The sequence below is a fragment of the Maylandia zebra genome, linkage group LG15 (assembly GCF_041146795.1).
Source record: "Maylandia zebra isolate NMK-2024a linkage group LG15, Mzebra_GT3a, whole genome shotgun sequence".
Classification (NCBI taxonomy): domain Eukaryota; kingdom Metazoa; phylum Chordata; class Actinopteri; order Cichliformes; family Cichlidae; genus Maylandia; species Maylandia zebra.
This window is the reverse complement of record NC_135181.1, coordinates 8,743,159-8,762,307: the sequence shown is the minus strand read 5'-3', so window position 1 is coordinate 8,762,307 and position 19,149 is coordinate 8,743,159. Positions and strand designations below refer to the sequence as shown.

The 19,149-nt window shown below is 40.2% G+C and overlaps 1 protein-coding gene across 1 annotated transcript in view; it reads left to right on the top strand.

Moving 5' to 3' along the window:
• Window positions 1-18,809, top strand: part of xkr6b (XK, Kell blood group complex subunit-related family, member 6b) — a 75,146-nt gene extending 56,337 nt beyond the window's left edge. Inside the window, exons 2-3 of the mRNA XM_004541910.3 lie at window positions 10,804-11,000; window positions 11,769-18,809. Coding sequence (XP_004541967.1) covers window positions 10,804-11,000; window positions 11,769-12,739 — 1,168 coding nt within the window. The 3' untranslated portion in view covers window positions 12,740-18,809. The remainder of the gene's footprint in view (window positions 1-10,803; window positions 11,001-11,768) is intronic.
• The last annotated feature ends 340 nt before the right edge of the window (window positions 18,810-19,149 follow it).

Sequence of the window (19,149 nt, the reverse complement as noted above, 5' to 3'; positions counted from 1 at the left end):
ATAGCAATACCAATTTATTACAGAACAAGGGCAGGTTAATGAGCTGGAGTCATTAGCTACATGAATGCTAACAAGCTAACTAGAAACTAGAAACTTACATCCTATGTCTTTAATGTAGTCCTAGAATCTAGGACTAAAACCTAAGCAAAAATACTGACTTTCTCATTTAAAAGACTGTCATTAACACAAATGAAAATCTGATTAATTATAATATATAGTAAATATTTAGAAATTATAATGATTAAATAATTTTAATTTATTTTACTTTTTATTCTCTCAGCTGCACACTCATTAGTGTTTAACAGTCTAAAAGTAAAGATTAAATATAAAAACTGTATTCAAATATACACTTTTGTGAATATTCATGTTTGTGTTATCATATGTTTGTGTGCAAATATGATATAAGCTCAACAAGTACAGTGTACATGTCCTGTTTAATGTTTATAGAACAATAATATTGTTGTAAAATAGTTTGGAGCTAATAGGAAAAGTATATATATTTATTACTGATGGTTATCAGGGAAAGACAAAGACATAAGTCGCTATTTAAAAACTTCACGCCCAGAGGTCCAAGGGATGATCCAGGAATGGATGGTATGGTATCCATGGATGAATGGTAATGGTATTTTCTTGAGCACTTATTGGTCAGTAGGTGGTGATTTAGTGCTGACCTCTAATCTGGAACTAGGTTTGTAGCATTAGTTACCATGGCGATGCATCTCATTAAAAAGTGAGCTACCTGTGCAGTATAGAAAACCCAGAGTTAACCGTGAGGCTACATGCCATAATTGTAAAACACAAACCTTCTGTAATTTACAACAAGTAACTGTATTGTTAAATATTTTGTTGGCTAATTAATCCAGATACAAAGACAAAGAGCTCAAACTGATTGTATTACTGCTGGAACTGGACTTTATGTAGCCGTCACGTAAAGTTTGTTGAGAATTTATTGCCAGGTTTCAATACTTGTAATAATGAATGACAGATATGATGGTGGTGGCCAATTGCTGGATGCTGAACATTTGCTCTCACTGGACTGAAAAAACAGTAAGAATGATTTGTTGTGAGCATCCGCTGTTTTTGTCTTCAGTTTCATGACTAAACTCAGACAACTAAAGCCAGTTTTGATCCAACAAAATGAATTCAAAAATCAAAGAAATTCCTCGTAAATCACAAACGGACCACATGAAACATTGTGTGTGTGTGAGACGTGTTACAATTACAGCGATAACATTTAGTCGAAACGTCAGAGCTGGTTAACCATTAGAAACTCTAAGAACTGACAAGCCGGAGCAGAGTTGACAAAGCGTCTCGCATCTCAGCCTGCCGCTCCCCGTCGCTTTCAGCTTGCATCATGTCAACCTGGTCTCCATTCAAAATTCCAGCACCTCTCAGTGTCAGAATCACCCGAAGACACTGGTCACACATCGGTGTGTGTTTGTATGTAAGTGTATCTGACTCGCTTGTGGGACTCATCTCTACTCAACTCTACCAGCTTTTCATCCAGGGCTATTCTTCACCCTAAGGAGGATAAATACATATCTGATATAGGATCAGTGTATGCTGTAAAGTTGAGCCGCACTGAACCACAAAGTGTTTCTGGAAAGTGCAAAAATCCTATAAGTGCTGGAAATGTTAACATTTAAAAAACAACAACATTTTGACCCCTTTTCTTTTTTCCCTACTGGAAGCTAAAATGTTGACTGGAAGAGATGTTTGCTGTAACAGTTTTCACTGGCATGCTACAAATTGGTAACTGATGAATAACACAACACTGACATCACTGTTAAGCTCCTGCCAGAGTTGTGACACTTCCATTGACTGGAAAGGGCAAAAAGAAAAAGAAAACTGACTGATTCAGAAGACAGCCTCCTTAAATGTCCTTGAGCAACGAGCAGACCCGTACTGACCTAACTGGTAGAGTGAAAGCATAATGTTTTCCTTCAGAAGTCAAGCATTACTTCTGATGCTTGACTAGAAGTAATGCTAATGCTATGTAGCCAATCATACATAGACAGCTATCTGTTTGTTGCCCCTGCTGACATCTCCGTGAGATGTTGTGCAAGACAGAAGCATCCATCCCTGTGCTCACATACGGTATGCGACTGTGGTAAAGAAGAGATTGTGTGTGTGTTACATCACTTTGTGCATTCCCAAAACTATTTTTCTGGAGTTAGTGTTGGTATATGTGTTCATAATGAGGCCCACAATTTTTTTTGCACACACATACATATACAAACACACACACGAGAAAATTCTGTGAAAGTCTGAGTGTGACTTTGAGTCTTCAGTTACAATATTCAGTTTTCTGTATGATAGGAAAGGTTGTCCAGTAAAGTTAGAAAGGCCAGAAGGATGTACAAGCTGAAAGAGATAAACTGAACAAAAAAATAAATTGTTATGTTATAGTACATCGAAAGGAGCCAGCTGAGGTGAGTCGGGCATCTGACAAGGATGCCTCCTGGGCGCCTCCTGGGTGAGGTGTTCCGGGCATGTCCCAATGGGAGGAGGCCCCGGGGCAGACCCAGGACACGCTGGAGAGATTATATCTCCCGGCTGGCCTGGGAACACCTTGGTGTTCCCCCGGATAAGCTAGAGGAGGTGGCTGGGGAGAGGCAGATCTGGGCTTCTCTGCTTAGGCTGCTGCCCCCGTGTCCCGGCCCCGGATAAAGCGGAAGAAGATGGATGGATGGATGGATGGATGGATGTTATAGTACTTTTTTATCTAACAGTAAACAACATCACCATCATCCAAAACCAAGTTTTAGTCTAAAGCCCCCTTGTTTTTTGTTTCTTTGTTTGTTTAAGGGCTTTGAATCTATGTGGACCTTTCTTTCTTTGCATGTTCTCTCTCTGCCTGTGTGGGTTCTCTGCAGGTACTTTCAGGTTAATTGGTGATTCTAAGTTGGCTGTAGGTGTGAATGTGAGTGACAGTGGCTGTCTGTCTCTCTGTAGTAGTGGTGTGACAGGCTGGTGACCTGGGTGTACCAGGGTGTACAGTGCCTCTCACCCTATAACAGCTGGGATTACCTCCAGCACCTTCTGCAAGCCTGAAATGGAAAAAGAGAAAAAAAAATCAGTAAATCTTCCTTTCAAAAAACTGCAATGTCTGGCATTTTTTTCTTTTTGTTGTTGTTGTTTTTTTAAAGACCATTTTTATCTAATAATAATTAGTCAGTACAGTGATTAGGCTTTGTTCATTTTCTGTCAGTCGGCTAATTAATAGATTAATTATTAAATAATTGTTGCAAGTGCTATTTGAGAGTTTTACTGAGGTTGTTATAACAGGTCTCAACATACACTGAATTTTCAAGGTTGTGGTAATATTGTGAAAGTATGGACTCGCAATGGGACGTTTTCTACAGTTAAATTCATGAAGGCTGGTGCTGGAAGAAGTAGTACGTGTTATAACCACTTTGCCTAGAACAGAAGAAAACTTAATCCCATCCCAGAAGAAAGTGTATAAGTGTTCTGAAAAGAGATAAAGGCATAAAAAGTAAAGATATTAAGCAAGAGGAATAGAGGTGTAAAACTCTCTGATAAAGGAGGTTTAAGCCTCATTGAGAGTCGATGTGTGGCCCCATGGAGTGACTCAGGGTGTGACTCATTGCAGCTGGCATTGCCTCCACTTTAGACACACACACACACACGCACACGCACACACACACGCACACACACACACACACACACACACACTTTTTTATATACCCACAGACTTTGCGTATGTTACATGTCCCCTGTGCTTAGTGTTCTGCAAGAATCCCACCTGTTTCAGCTGATGCATGAGCTCTGCTTCATGCTGCTTGTGATTGTCTTATGAATCAGCCTATGACAAGATATGAATACAGCCTGAGCTGCTGAGCCTTCCCACGAGCATGACTGAGAAGACAGATGCTGTTAAACTTGGCAAGGTGCGTGTGTGTTTGTGTGTGATCCTTTTAACCGCACTCTCGAGAGATTAGTGTAAGGGTGGTTGGATGACTCAGTGGTCAATGACTTTGGAGGAGAAGGAGGAAAAACGCAGCCAAGTCTTCCACATGGTGTGGGTTTGTCATTCCACCCATCTCTTACAGCAGCTCATGCTCTGATCTCAAGATGTCATACAAATAATACAGTTCAGTGTCTGGATTTGTCCTTTAGCGCTCCCGTCTTGGTTTGGTTAGTATATTTAAAAGGTAGAAAGACCTCGTGGTTGTGATTGTATACCAGAGGTGGGACCAAGTCATTGTTTTGCAAGTCTCAAGTAAGTCTCAAGTCTTTATCCTCAAGTCTCAAGTCAAGTCTCAAGTAATGTCAGGCAAGTCAGAGTCGAGTCTCAAGTCACTGGTGTAAAAGTCCGAGTCAAGTCACAAGTCTGAAACTTTGAATTTCAAGTCCTTTCGAGTCTTTAAAAAAAACAAACGAAAAAATAATGTTGCAGTTATGCTAAATGTAAATGTTAGACCATGTAATTTTAAAATCTGTGTTTTTCTCAACACATACAAAATAGTGAACTTAGAAAATATACACAAATTGTGAAATTGCACCTCTTTAAAATGCAGCTCAATTAAACTTAGCTCCAAGAATAATTTTCACCGACAGTTCTGAGATACGCTGCATGTTATTCTTGGATGCGGTTGTAGGACCAGCTTTAAAATCGCATGACAAAAATATCATACACATTAAAAAAAACTGTATCACCAACGTAGCCTGGAAAACATTTGCTAGTTAGATGAAGTCAGCTATCTCATTGTAGCATATTTATATGCATATTTATAATTATACGGTTCTTGGAGTGAGTGCATACACTCATGAAGTTTAGTAACTTCCGGTCACTGCAACAAGCCCAGGTACAGTTTACCGACGGATGGGTGCAGGACCTTGAAATGCACCGTGTAGAAAGTAAAGACCATCGTACCTATCATAAGTTTACCAGTCTCACAAATCGTCGTCATAAATACACATTCGTTAACCGTTTATTAATATAACCTTTGAGCTCAACGGTAATTAATTAGTAGTGGAAATAATTTCTGGTAGCATCACAGAAATGTAGCAGTGACAATAATATTGGATGCTGTAATCGTACTGGGCAATTAGTGATACAAAAAACCTGTTTTATCCTGTGAATAAAAGTATGTGTTTTTGTCAGTGTACCATAATAACAGAAGCGAAACGCAATATTCTGTCAGGACAATTCACTATTTATGCACAATAAATAAAGGAGCATAGCGCACAATTTCTGTTCAGCGCCAGACTTGCTTGTAACCTATATCACCAATTATGTTAAGAAAAATGACGCATTAACTACAACAGCAGACTGACCTTTGTGTAAATGCTTGGAGCAGACTAACCTGTGAGCTGGAGTGTTCTAGGACGTTATATTTGATCTTTGAATGGCTGCAATCCAGTCGCCTCTTTGTTACTTCGGAAACATGGCTCGAACAATTTCTCTTCCACGACGTAATCCGATAACAACCGATCTCTTTACCCGTCGGCTTCCCGTGGCTGTCATGCGACCGGCTATTGCAGTTAATAATACAACAGCTTCTTGACATTTTTGTGTTTCTTTTTATCGCTGTGTGACTGATTTTAATTGAAAGCCTGCGTGCGCTAGTACCGCTTGCCACGAGTTCCCAGAATCCTTTGCGGTTCTACCTGTGAATGACGTCACATTTTCAATCTCTATATAATATGCATGTTAAATTTTATATTTGGGGTGAAATATCAAGTCTTTTCAAGTAAACCGGTTCAAGTCCAATTCAAGTCCCAAGTCATTGGTGTAAAAGTCCAAGTCAAGTCACAAGTCTTAGAACATTTTTTCAAGTCAAGTCTAAAGTCATAAAATTAATGACTCGAGTCTGACTCGAGTCCAAGTCATGTGACTCGAGTCCACACCTCTGTTGTATACATGGGTGCAACGTGCCATGGTGATGGGAGCTTTTAATGGCTGCCTGCACTTTGACAGCAATAGCAGACAGCTGGTCTTGGAACATGACCCCGGCTTCGCATTGAGCTGTTAGGCCATGCGTACGCTGCCTAACGAGCCATGAGTGATCGCTATGATCTCACCACAAATAATTCATGAGGAGCCCTGTAGAGGAGCTATGGACCTAAAAGGGAAAGGAGGGGAGAGGAAAACGCATCAGGGACTCGAGGAGTACCCCAGCGTAAATGGAGAGAGGGTCAGGAAGGGAAGGGGACGAGGAGAGAGGGGCAGAGATAGATCCGTCTGACAAATGTGCCTGGAAAAAGAAAGGAAATCCCCCCCTATTACCTACCGTGCTGACAAGTATGTGTGCGCAATCATGTATCCATCTTTGTGTGTATGCGCACGCTTTTTTCTCAGAAGACGTTTGTGTGTTACTACATCTGAAAAGGCACAGTGGGAGTGTTAACAGTATGCATCACAATCGCAGGATGTGTGTGAGATTGTAGGAAGGGAACGTGCTATGTGTTTGTGTGTGTGTGTGTGTGTTGGATACATGATGAAGTGAGCTTGGATTTTTCTGACAGCCCTGAAACCCAAAGTGTTTAACTCTACAAGTTTTTTTGCTGAATCCGAGGCAGTATGAGTTTATTCTGAGAAACGAAAACAGCAGACGAGAGTAAATGACAGATGTGGTTTAGTTTTGTGTCCTTAGACGTGCTGAAGCAGTCTAAAAATAAATTAAGGGCTAAAATATTGTCATTTAGTTTCTTTTTAGTTCCTGTCCCATTATTGTAGTTTTTCTTCCATTTCTTTGTTTCCTACACATCCTGTCTGTGGCTTTTTATAGGTCCAATCTTTAATTTTTATTGTCACTTAGTTTAGTTAGATAATCACTTTCTTTTAACATTTTTGCTTCCAATTTTGCTTTGTTTTCTCACCCCTGTGAGTGTCTGCTCTAAGTGATTATTTCTACCTGTACTTTGTCACCTGTCAACTGTTGTCCTTGGGCATTAAAATGTGTCATACTTTTTTTTTTTTTTAACCTTTTCATTAAATATTTTCTTTGACATGTTTTGTTTTGTTGACCCAGATTTTCCTCAGTTTTGGTCATTTTTCAAAAACTGAAGCTCAACTAGCATGCGTAATTAAGCTGTTTCTCAGGGACTGGAGTTTTGACCTCCATTTTTAGTCAGGAACTTACCCAAGCTCTCACAGTGCAAGATGTGGGGTACACAGTGGACGGTTGGCAGTCCATTGCAGGGCTAAAACAGAGAGACAGACAAGCACTCAAACATATTGTCCATTTAGAATCGCTAGTTAACATAATATGCATGTCTTTGGACTGTAGGAGGAAGCCAGGTCACCTGGAGAGAACCCACGCAGACAAGTAAACCCAACACAGGGAGGCTCCAGCGGAGTCTTGCTGATAGTGTTAATCACTGCACCACTGTGGTGCCACAATATGTCTCACAGAAAAAAGGAAAACCACAACCTTAATGACTAGTGCCACTAGTATTAAAGTGCCAATGCTAAATTGTGATGGTGACCCTGTTTAGCATCAGTCTGCTAGCATTATTTCACTCATGTTAGCATGCTGGCAGTAGCATTTAGCTAAAACACTGCTGTGGCTAACCACAGCTGCTCATTTCTAGATTTTTTTAAGTGCACAAGCTATGAAGGCCATGAAGATTACTGTTTCTGATGGTGGCACTACAAACTAGTGAGACGTATCTATGGAACACAGGCTAATGGAAACTGGGGGATGGAGACAAAGGGCCTGTGTAGGTCTCTGTGGCATGTCATTAGTGAGGGAGTGGGGTTGACTTGTTCCATCTGACATTTACCAGTCTCACAGAAAATGTCACGGAATGCCAGCCTTTACCTCTGAATATAATGGTGCCTCTTGCAGCCCAGAGCTATTGATGCCAAAAAACTTGCCCATTTTGCCCCTCTGTTGTTCCTCTTATCCACTGTCCTGAGAAAAACCTTCATCCCTGTGCTCCTAATTTCCTTGCCAAGCCAGATCTAGCTCTGCTTTACTCCATTACTCCATGCAATCCCACTGCATGGAAGGGCTTTATATAACAACTTTAAGAACAGAACAGATCTATTACAGTAAGTTCAAAAACTTTATACTGTATGCGTATTTCATGGTTATGTATGTTTTATGCCATTTTTATTCTATTTATCAACCACATTTTCAATTCTGCTAATGACAGTATGAGCTACCTATAGAAACCTACTGTTGAACCATGAACATGTACCTCATTATACAGCTAGTGTCTAAAGTCTGCAGATTAAGATTTTCTGTCCTGCGCTGTCAGTTATGTTTTAGCCAAAGTGAAAATGCATCATTAATATATCATTAAAAGTTTTGTTTATTGGGGTATAAATTACAAAATATGATTAAATATTCCTAATATTTTCATTTTTAAAAGACCAAAAATAGCAGAAAAAGCAGACATTTTTAATGTTTCTCATACATTTCTCATACACTGGTTTTAATATGCATAATATGCATACTGAACTCCTCCTTATCTCCTCTTTGCAGATTAAATAGTGTAGCATTATTAGCTGTCTAATGTCATGTACATATGTCAGATTTATAAAGTGGAATAAGGTAATATAACAAAGTACTGGCCATACAATTGCAGCACAATTTGGGATGGCCTACAGTAAGACAGTGATTATGCTGTGTTAAAACAGCAAGACCTGAAAAAAAATGGAAACTGTGTCATGTAGTGAAAGAGCGAGTCAAGACGTCCACTAAGAAGTCAGGTTTTACTAAAGGAATGTTAAAATATTGCTACATTGCTACATTTGATGGGCCAAAGACCCCTATCCTGAGATATAAAGTTGTGTATCTACACCCTCATTTTGCTACACAGATCCTTATGCTGGAGGATAATCATATTGTCATTTCGGGGAAACAAAGCATATATAGAGGTCATCAATTATAGCTTGAGCACAAGTAATTATGTACCATATGTATATTAAGTGTTCTCACATTTAACTGAAAGTCTTGTCTCTTAATTGGAGTTTTATGGTAAGGAGGAATCTCCTTCAAAACAGTGACCAAAATCAGTCAGACTCTATTTGACAAACGCATTCTTTACAGTGCACTGTTCTCAGCCGCATTTCAAATTAAACAGCAATCTCTTACCCAGTACCCAAATGCAAAAGCTAATTATGCTGAAAACCACTCATAAGCATTTTCTGGTTGTGTTTGTTACGCTGCAGTGAATTTGGGTCTCACTTTTAGGAGCTGCATTTAGATCCTTTGGTTCTCTGTTTGTTTGGGGGAGTGCTACTGTCTAGTCTATTTCTGTCCTTGCTACACTATTGTCCTCGGTTGACTGCCTTCACATCAAGTGCTGGATTTATCTGGCCACTCTGCCAGCTCAGGCAGATAGACCCTGCAGCTACCACCCAATATGCAATAGAGGAAGTGACTGTTAAGATAACTATAAACCACTATAACTGTCAAAGTCATTTATGATAACAGTTTTTTCTAGAAAGAAGAAACAGCCCTGCTTTGATTTTGTTGTTTTACATTTTTTTTGTTCTGTTGGGTGGATTGATATTTCCACAGAGGATTTTTAAGCATGTTGTGAGACGTTCCTGACCACAGTAGGGATGTCAGTGAGCTCATACAAGGCTGAACTTGGAAAACTTTCTGAAATCTCATTATAATTTGAACGTGGCATGGTATGATTGCACCAGAAGTGAGATTCAGTTACCTTCCACATCTCAGCTGCATTACCTAATTCTCCGGCTTCATCAGAGTCACTTCACTATTATGAAACCCCTTCAGTCATGAAAGTAGCCACTGCACCAGCTGACAATATGAGTCATGTGCAGACATAGAATTATTATTATTATTGCCTTGCTTACTATCCTGTCCTACTTTCATAACAAGTTCGATCACCGCACCATTGAAGGCCAGAGAGATGATCATGCGTTTTCAATGCAATCATACTAGTGGTGTGTTTTTCTGCTTTAGACAGGGCTCCGTCTATGCTACAAATCATTCTTTTTGTTTGATTATTTGTTTTATCACAATTTTATCACTGAAAATTCACAAGGTTTTGCAAGATCCATTAAATATTTGAACCATTAAAGTCTACTTAATCTGTTAGCAATCTGAAAATCGAATTTTCCACATTAAGAGCTGATTATGTGATTACACAGTTGGATATACAGCATAGTCACCCAAAAATGTATTTAGATGCACCTGTGATTCTATTTTTTGCTGTAATTGTCAAAAAGTGATAATGTTACTTTGTTTATTATTAGATCACAGCGAGCGGTTCTTACCTGCATTATCTTTAAATGTGTTTGTGATATTGGGTCCACCCCATTAACATATTCTCTGTGTAATATAAATATAAACCCAATATGACCTCAATAATAAAAAACAAACGATCATATCTACAAAAACTGAAATTGAAGGAACTTCATAAAGTTGTATTAATGTTGTATTGGATTGTGGTGTATTAGATTTAACAGTTGTGCCTAATAAAATAAGCAATGAATTTCTTAGACTGTTAGGATAGGTTACCATGGTTATTTTCCTTCTTTTTTTCTGTTTTATCAGTTTTAACTCTACAGCGCACTGCTCTGAGAAAGACTAGCAAAAGTTAGCTTGAGGCACAGAACTCATCAATATATTGCTGGTAAAGCATGTAGATATGTTTCCCTTTTTTAGTGCTGCTAAGAATGCCCTCTAGTGTTGACAAAAAAAGTGATTTCATACTTACATTTTTGCCTGTTTTGCATAAATAATGTAAAGTATTTATTATTGTGTAAACCGTAAAAGACTTGAACGCTGGAACTGTCTAATTCTTCACCTCCTCCACCTCTCTCTCTGTCTCTCTCTCTCTCTCTCTCTGCAGATACATCCGCACGATGTACCTCGGCATTCAAAGCCACCGGCAGAAGGAGAACCAGCGGCGTTTTTACTGGGCTATGATGTACGAGTATGCCGATGTCAACATGTTGCGGCTGCTGGAGACTTTCTTAGAAAGCGCCCCTCAGCTGGTGCTGCAGCTCTGCATCATGATCCAGAGCAACAAGACTGAGTGGCTGCAGTGTAAGGGCTTCTCTAAGGCTGTGCATGAGGAACATTTGATTCTGATATTTTGCTGACAGTTCAAGACATTTTCTTTTTTTGTGTGTAATGCATCAAACACGTACCGAGGTCGTCACATGCCTCCATAATCTCCAAGCAACAGTCCATTTTTTGTGGAGTTCACATATCAGCTTATTTAGTGTTACCAGCAGTCTTCACCACTTGTATCAGGTTTCCAACACTCACCACTCTTGTTACTGAAACCTCTTTTGCAATTCTAGTTTTCTCTTGGAATACAGTTCCCCAAGGAAGGCAATTCAATCATAACAAGTGATACCCTTCTCCGCTGGGGTGTCTTTAGAAACGCCATCAATACATTTGCAGAGAGGCAGTATGTTTCTGCTCTGCAGATAATACTCTATCATTTTTCATGCAGCAGGTTACTGCTCCGACATATCTGCTGTCTGTACAATTATATGTCTTAAGGAAACTGAATTGGTGCACTAAACGGAGACTGTGTTGACTGGATGACGTGGGATCATCCTGGTAATAATATGCCTTTGAAAAAATGTGATGGATTGCTTTGGATGTAATAAAACATACTGTTTGCTAGGAACAGCAGCAAGTCCAGGATAAAACCATAAATCTTCAGGTTATGATTCATGCTTAAAGATGAAACTGGAAACTTCTCTCGGATGTTTTTAGAACCATCTGTCGGTAGGTGTCAGTATCTTTTTAATTCTTAGCTTTCCTCTGCTTTTGTTTCCTCTCTCCTTTCATTTTCTCTAGGTCTTTCTGCCGTGTCCTCCCTCCTGTCCCTGGCATGGGTGCTAGCCTCTTACCACAAGCTTCTGCGTGATTCACGTGACGACAAGAAGAGCATGAGTTACAGAGGTGCCCTGGTGCATCTGTTCTGGCGCCTTTTTACCATCTCTTCACGGGTGCTCTCCTTTGCCCTCTTTGCCTCTGTTTTCCACATCTACTTTGGCATTTTTGTGGTGCTCCATTGGTGTGCCATGGCTTTCTGGGTCATCCATGGCGGCACTGATTTCTGCATGTCCAAGTGGGAGGAGGTACTGTTCAACATGGTGGTGGCCGTGGTCTATGTCTTCTGTTGGTTCAATGTACGAGAGGGCCGGACACGGTACAGAATGGTGGCCTATTACACAGTAGTACTGTTAGAAAATGCCATCCTCAGCTCCCTTTGGTATGCGTATCGCGACCCAGCCACCACTGACGCCTATGCCTCTTTTGCCCTCTGCGGCGTCTTCCTGTGCTTTGCCTCAGGTGTGGCCTGTATGGTTCTCTACTACGGGGTCCTACACCCCATGGGCCCCCGACTGAGGGTGCTGGCCAGCTCCTGCTGTGCTGAGCTGTTGTGGGGCCTTCCGTTACCCCCTGAAGCTGAGCCAATGGCTCCCACACCAGGGCCCCGTGGCTCCCAGGCCACTCCAACACGGGGTCTGGCAGGGGAACATGTGGACTCAGACGAAACAGCCACAGACACCTGCCTTCCAGTTTTCCAGGTGAGGTCCACAGAGCCTGTGGATGCAGCTGGTAGGCCCATCCGACCTGAGGGTCCACTCATCAAGATAGACATGCCCAGAAAACGTTACCCAGCCTGGGATGCGCACTTTGTGGATCGGCGCCTGCGCAGGACCATAAATGTGCTTCAGTATGTCAGCCCTAATGCGGTGGGCATCAGGTACAGGGACGGTCCACTTCTTTATGAACTCCTGCAGTATGAATCCTCCCTCTGAAGGCTTCTCCCACAGCTCTGTCATCCCCTCATCCACAATATGATAAACATGCTCTTATTTTCTTTCACTTCTCCCCTTTCCTTCTCTCCAGATATGATCTCTTTCCATCCCGCATTTCGACTCTTTCCTTCTCTCATCTGTGGTCACTCAATTTCCTGCAGGAGATGTGTGTTTTGTCAACCGGAAATCTGTTAAGACAGTCTAAACACACAGTCATGATTTATTTTTGGAAATAAACATACAGTACAGAGAGAAAATTATGAACCTAAAATATGTTATGTGATATAAACAAATCCCTCTGCACTGATAGAGGGGGATTATGTATGAGAGTGTAGATAACATATGAATGTTTCATTATGAAATGTGTTTAATGCATTATACTGTATTGGTGATTGAACCTGTGAATACTTGTGAAGGGCATACTGTATGTCCCCGGGACTTGCGCAAAGCCTGCTGGGAATGATGGAGGAGAGGGGGCAGGTCTTTGCATATGCCCACATTTACCACCATTCTTTATGTAACTCATTGAACTATATGATAATGTTTACGAAGTCCTCAGCCTAAAATTCCTTTAATGATTCTGTAAATTCTAACAATGCACACAATCACAAATTTTTCCAAAAGACACAGTTCTGAATATATCTCCCTTCGGCAAGCTTATATGGCACAAGAGCGTCCCAGCTATGCCACTTTTGTTACAAATTTCAAATCAAAACTACAGCCTGCGTGGAAGAAAAAAAAAAAAGCACACTGACCTTCAATCAGTTTTACCCACACAATCCATTTTTATAGTACAGACTGCCCTCCAGTGGAGGCAAGCTCCAACAGCATGCCTTAACTTATAATTGTATTTTTTTCCCCATATGGTTGTGACAGCACTTGAGATAACAAAACACAATGAAGGGACTGTAGTAGAAATGAGCACAACGTTTTCTAAATTTGTGAGGAAGTAGAAAATCATATGAAAAACATTCCAAACACAAAAAAGATTAGAGGTGTTTAACAAAGACTGAAGGAGCAAAGTGCAGAGACAGCCTTCAAGGAATCCTCCACCATTCCCTTTTGAATCCTTTTTCAACCTCCCTATGTTGTTTTTATATTTAAAAAAAATGGTTTAGGTAATACACACTTATTGGCTGCAAAGCCCTGTAATAGGTTATTGGGGGGAAAAAAGAGGTCTGAGAAGATATTTCTGTGCTATTATACTTCAGTGCATATTTGTGTCCACATTGATAGTTACTGACATAGCTTTATATTTTGCCACACACACTTTTTTAACATCGCCATGTTTAAAGGTATATTCTCCTCAACATCAGTGTGCCCTAAAAGAGATGATGCTCTTATATGGGTGTACAGGGCAACTGTGCTGACACCTGCTATATCGCAGTTGAAACAAAGCCAAATCGTATCTTACAGTACTGTCTTTCCAATTTATTCTGCCCTCCCCCCTTGAACCAGTTGAATGAGTCTGTGCGAAACGTGTGCCATCTAAAGGCCTGCTGTACAGCAATTATACACTTAAATACATCTCCTGCTGAATCTGCAGGAGCTCTCCAAAACCGATACCCAAGGGAAGACACTGAATTCACTCGAAGAAGTGAACGCAGTGATCCTTCGAAGTCAAAGGAGCTCGACTAACATTTCTAGAGAGGGCTACAATTCATGAGAAAAAAAAAAAGAATGCTTTTCATACTTCAATTGTATCTATTTACTCGATGACTCATCTGAATACGTATATAATGTGTGTTTTTTACATTGTAGTGTTTGGCATGACTTTAGTATGAGGCATTAGTACAAATGCACCCAACAAGGGATGCCCAAGAGCTCTACGCAACACAGAGATTCCTTTTCCCCCTGGCTCACTGGCTTTCTGCTTTGCTGTGGCCTCACGTGCCTGCTAACATCGTACTGTAAAAGGCAGACACCATGTGACTCAGGGCTAAAGGTGAAAGAGGGTTTTTGCCAGGGTTGGAAAAGAACACGAGGGCAGATCGTGGCAAAGGGCCTGATTGAAGTTACGTATGATTCCTTGAATGATCGTGTGAAAAGGTGAATGTTTGGCCCGGCGTGTGCTGAAGTGTTATCAAGTATGCTTGAACGGTTCTGGGTGCATGTGTGTGTCCTCAGCCCTTTCCCACGATTCTGTTCTCCTGCCGATTGTTCGGCTCCATCCTCGGTTGCTGCTTCGCCCTCTTCCCCGTCTCTGCGGTGCTGGGCCTTGGTGCGCTCCCGTGAAAACACTCTCACACTCTCTGGTAACTGAACAGCGTAGTTGAGGCTGAAACAAACTGAGATCCTGACATGAGAACATGCAATGAGGTACACTGCCATGACCAAGAGCTTTAACATCCAGGGTCTGCTACCCTTCAGCGTAAAAGCGATGTTCAGCCCTGAGTAATTGAGAGCTGTTGGGTCAGCTAGGCTGGAGCAAACATCCGACACACCATATGTATAGATATACATGTGTATGCAAATAACCAACTTGTTCACTGTTTACCACAGTAGCCAGAGTATAGTTCCTCTATGTTGTAGTGAATGAACAGCCATGTTAATAGTTCATTAATAAGTAAATAATGAATAATAAGTATTGTTAAACTAAAAAAAATCTAAAAAACAATTAAAAAAACACTTAAAACAGCCAATACAGGGGTTCCTCAGGACCAAAAAAACAAGACCACTGAACCAGCTGACTCAGGGGTGTCTCAATGCAGTTCTCATCTCCAGGCATGTCCTCAAGGGTCTCCATTTTTTTTCCTTAACATACTGCATCCTAGACGACTCCTCGGCTGGGACTGTACCACTAAATTATGGTTTGCACATTTTTATTTATTCATTTCCTTCGTGGGAATGATTATTCATTGTGATTAACGGGCGTAGGGGCAGTTTTTTGTGGTAGTTGGCTGCCTGGCATATAGTGCATCCTTTCTAAACACTGCTGACCTTTTCCAGAAGTGGACACATGTCCAAATCAGGTGCAAATACACTGTGACTCATTCATTTTTGTGTGCATGTGTGGTTGTGTGTGGAATGACAGTATTGTATAGATTCAAAAACAAGATTATGTACAACTGGGCTGCATTTCATTTAGTGGTGCTTGACACGTGACGCAGAATATTTACGCCTGCGTAACCGTGTCATTAAAATAAGCATAATAATGGCTAGGGATGCACTGATCGTTAATGCCGATACCAATGTTTTCCATGTTGTTGTTATTTATTATCACTTTTACGCCAGAGAGTCAAAGATATCTATACTTACAATTTATTTTCACTTAGTCATCACAGAACAGGTGAATATTGACCACTCCAACTGGTAAAGATAATTCTTTTTGCAGATATGCCGATATTAGTTGCTACTGATACCAGTGTTCATTACGTTGGTGCATCCCTAGTAATGACAGTTAAAGTAATTACAAAGAGTCTATATGTACAATTCTGGATTTTTATAGAACATGCAGTATATTTTAAATATTTCTACAGAGCAATCACCACTTTCTCGCAATCTGTAACTAGTAACAATGATTAGCTAGAAGCCAGATAATAAGCGGATTTTACGTTTTATGTATTTTTCTTGTGTTCTTTAAATTATACACGGGTTTCAAGAGCTAAGCTACACACAGGTTTAAGCGGGAGTAGGAAGTATACTATTTCGTGTAGCATTCAGGCTGCCACACTTTATACCATAAACAAGGTCACAGAGAAATCCCTCGCACAGGACAGTTTCTGTTAGGTTACCTTCCAAACACCACATCGTCCGAGAGCCACAAAACACAGCAAGAGGATTTGAACAGCAAAGCTTGCTCTTCTCAGTCCTTGTTGTGCCTTGTTACTTTGGGTGCTTCGAACCAGCCATGGCAGCCAGGTCCGCAAACAAATGCCAATGTCTTTCTTTACTTGTTTCATGTGCCAGCACACCCACCAAGATGATAACACCAAACAATATTCTTCCTGTCTGTGACCCCTTTCCCACCCTAAACCAGATCAAGCCAGGTTCTCAATTCTGTGAGCTAACACCTCCGTTGACAGTGCTATTTAGTCTTACAGTTTCATCTAAGATGTCATCTCGAGGACTGCGCTGTTTCCTCATTATGGTGTTACATCTGGACTTTACTGTGTGACAGAATCAAGTGATGGGTATTGTGTGAAACCCAGTAATTGGTTATGTCAAAGACATAGGAGAAAAAGTACGGCAATACTGAACATCTTCTGTACTTGAACCCAGGGTTCCTCATCTTTTCGAGTATGACGCCAACCCCAGCTGATTCGGCGAGTAACAATATAACAGTTAATAGTCCGTTTAAAAGCGTTAGTTCTGAAGTGTTTGATGGAGAGTCACGGTCGCAGATAACCAGCCAAGTTACTGAAAGATTTGGCCAATGATTGTTTTTGTACTTTCGTCTATGCCTTTACATCTTCTTCTGTCTTGCAGTTATGAATGATTTGTAGTGCTAAGGCGTAAACTTTCTGTGTCGTTTTCTGTGTCTTGTGTGAACAATACGTCCTCTAGCCAAAACAAAAATGCCTGCGTTTAGAATACAACATGGAAGAAACTGACGACAAAAAGCGCAAAAAATCAGTTGTTACGTCTTCTTACTGTGGAATGATCACGAAACAGGCCCAATCACTGCTTCTCTTTTGAATAACCTCATTTTCTGGATTTTCTACCACCTCCCAGCATGCCTTTATGACTCATCGTGAGGTGACCCTCAGCATTTAGCATGCAAGTGCTCTCGACTGCACAAGAAACCCTCTGATTTTTGCATTAATGTGTAGCAACAGGCCATTGTAGTGTTTGACCTGGTTCGAGTCTATACCTTTGTGTCATGACCATCCGTTTGACCACAGGGGCAGAATGTTCAGATGTTAAAAAACGGTGCATTTTTGTTTTGTTTTGTTTTGTTTTTTTTAACTTTTATTCCTTCTTTACGTTTTTGTTCATAACCTGGTGCTGAATAAATACATTTAAAAAGGTGCTACCGCTGTGGACTAAGAGTCCACTCTTTGGCTTTAGCCTTCCAGTTGACTGAGAGATCCTGCATACCACAAACGTGCAGTCTCAAAATGCTCTACAGCCAGCACCTCAAATCCACACAGTTTACAGCAGAACTCAGCTCTCAGTGGTGCCATTTTGATTTCCCAGTCTGCACAAAAAAAAACAAAAAAACCCAATAGTTACTCTACTGCTCATATAAGATTTATTCTACTGGGTTCCGCATACGGTACGTTTTTGTTTTACTATAATTCAGTCTGCACTAGGATTTTTTCTTTTCGGACAGAATGAAAATGGCAGATGACAAAATGCATCTTTTTAGCAAATACACAGGAGCACAAATGTACTTCTGCTAATGGAATTTGGGTAAAATATATATATATATAGAACGTGATTGCTGTGTTGTAAATTCCTGTCATCTATATGTCCTTAATCTGTGTGTATCTAATTTTGTTGTTATTGTAGAATTGGCTGTAATATTTTGTTTGAAAATGGATTTGATATTCCAACGAAGCGACTATGGTTGTCATATTAATTGCTGCTGATTTTTTGGAATCGTTATCAAAGGTGTTGGGAAATATTGCTTTGTTTATATTCAATCAATTTATAGGTTGTGTTAGCTTGTTGGTGTATTTCACAAATCTATCAGGATACTCCGTAGGCTATATGGTATATCCGGGGTATTCCAAAAGTTGGCACAATGTTAGTACTCAAAAATTGCTACAAATGTAGCATGTTTATGAAAGTGGACCCGTACGACCCATGTTGTGATTGAGTACATATAAGGAATGATTTCTTTGTTGTTGTTAAATATAAAATGTAAGTAAATTGTTTCATGGAATCCCCATTCTTTAAAAAAAAACAAAAGAAGCAAAACTGATGTCCAGTATTGTACCTACGCCCTATTTTTGGGAACAATATGAATATTATTAATAACATATGGTGCTAAAGTTTTTTTTGTATGTTTTGGTTTTTAGATGAAAAGAGAAATATTATGCTGAAAATGTAATGTTAAGCCTTACTGTAGATTCATATATCAGACTGTTCATCCCAGAAGAGAAAAATAAATATAGTATTTGAAAGTGCACTATATATCTGTAATGTCTTCACATGCATGTCTCACATTTTTGTCAGATGACTGTGACTGCAGTCGACTTTTTTACCAGCTGGGGTAAGAAGGGAAAAGCTGTTTCTGAATGTGACCCATATAGGTTGGGATTAGTAAGTAAAAGTAAGCACAACTGTATGTTCGAGAAATGCTTCACAATAGAAATGTACATCCTTTAGTTGAGCTTGTTTAAACCCTGCACACACATGCACACACATACACATTGGCTCTCCAGAATACAAGACAAAATGCAATAGTTTTGCAGATCCACTGCAACTGAATTAAGTAAGTGTATTTTCATATTTGAACATAG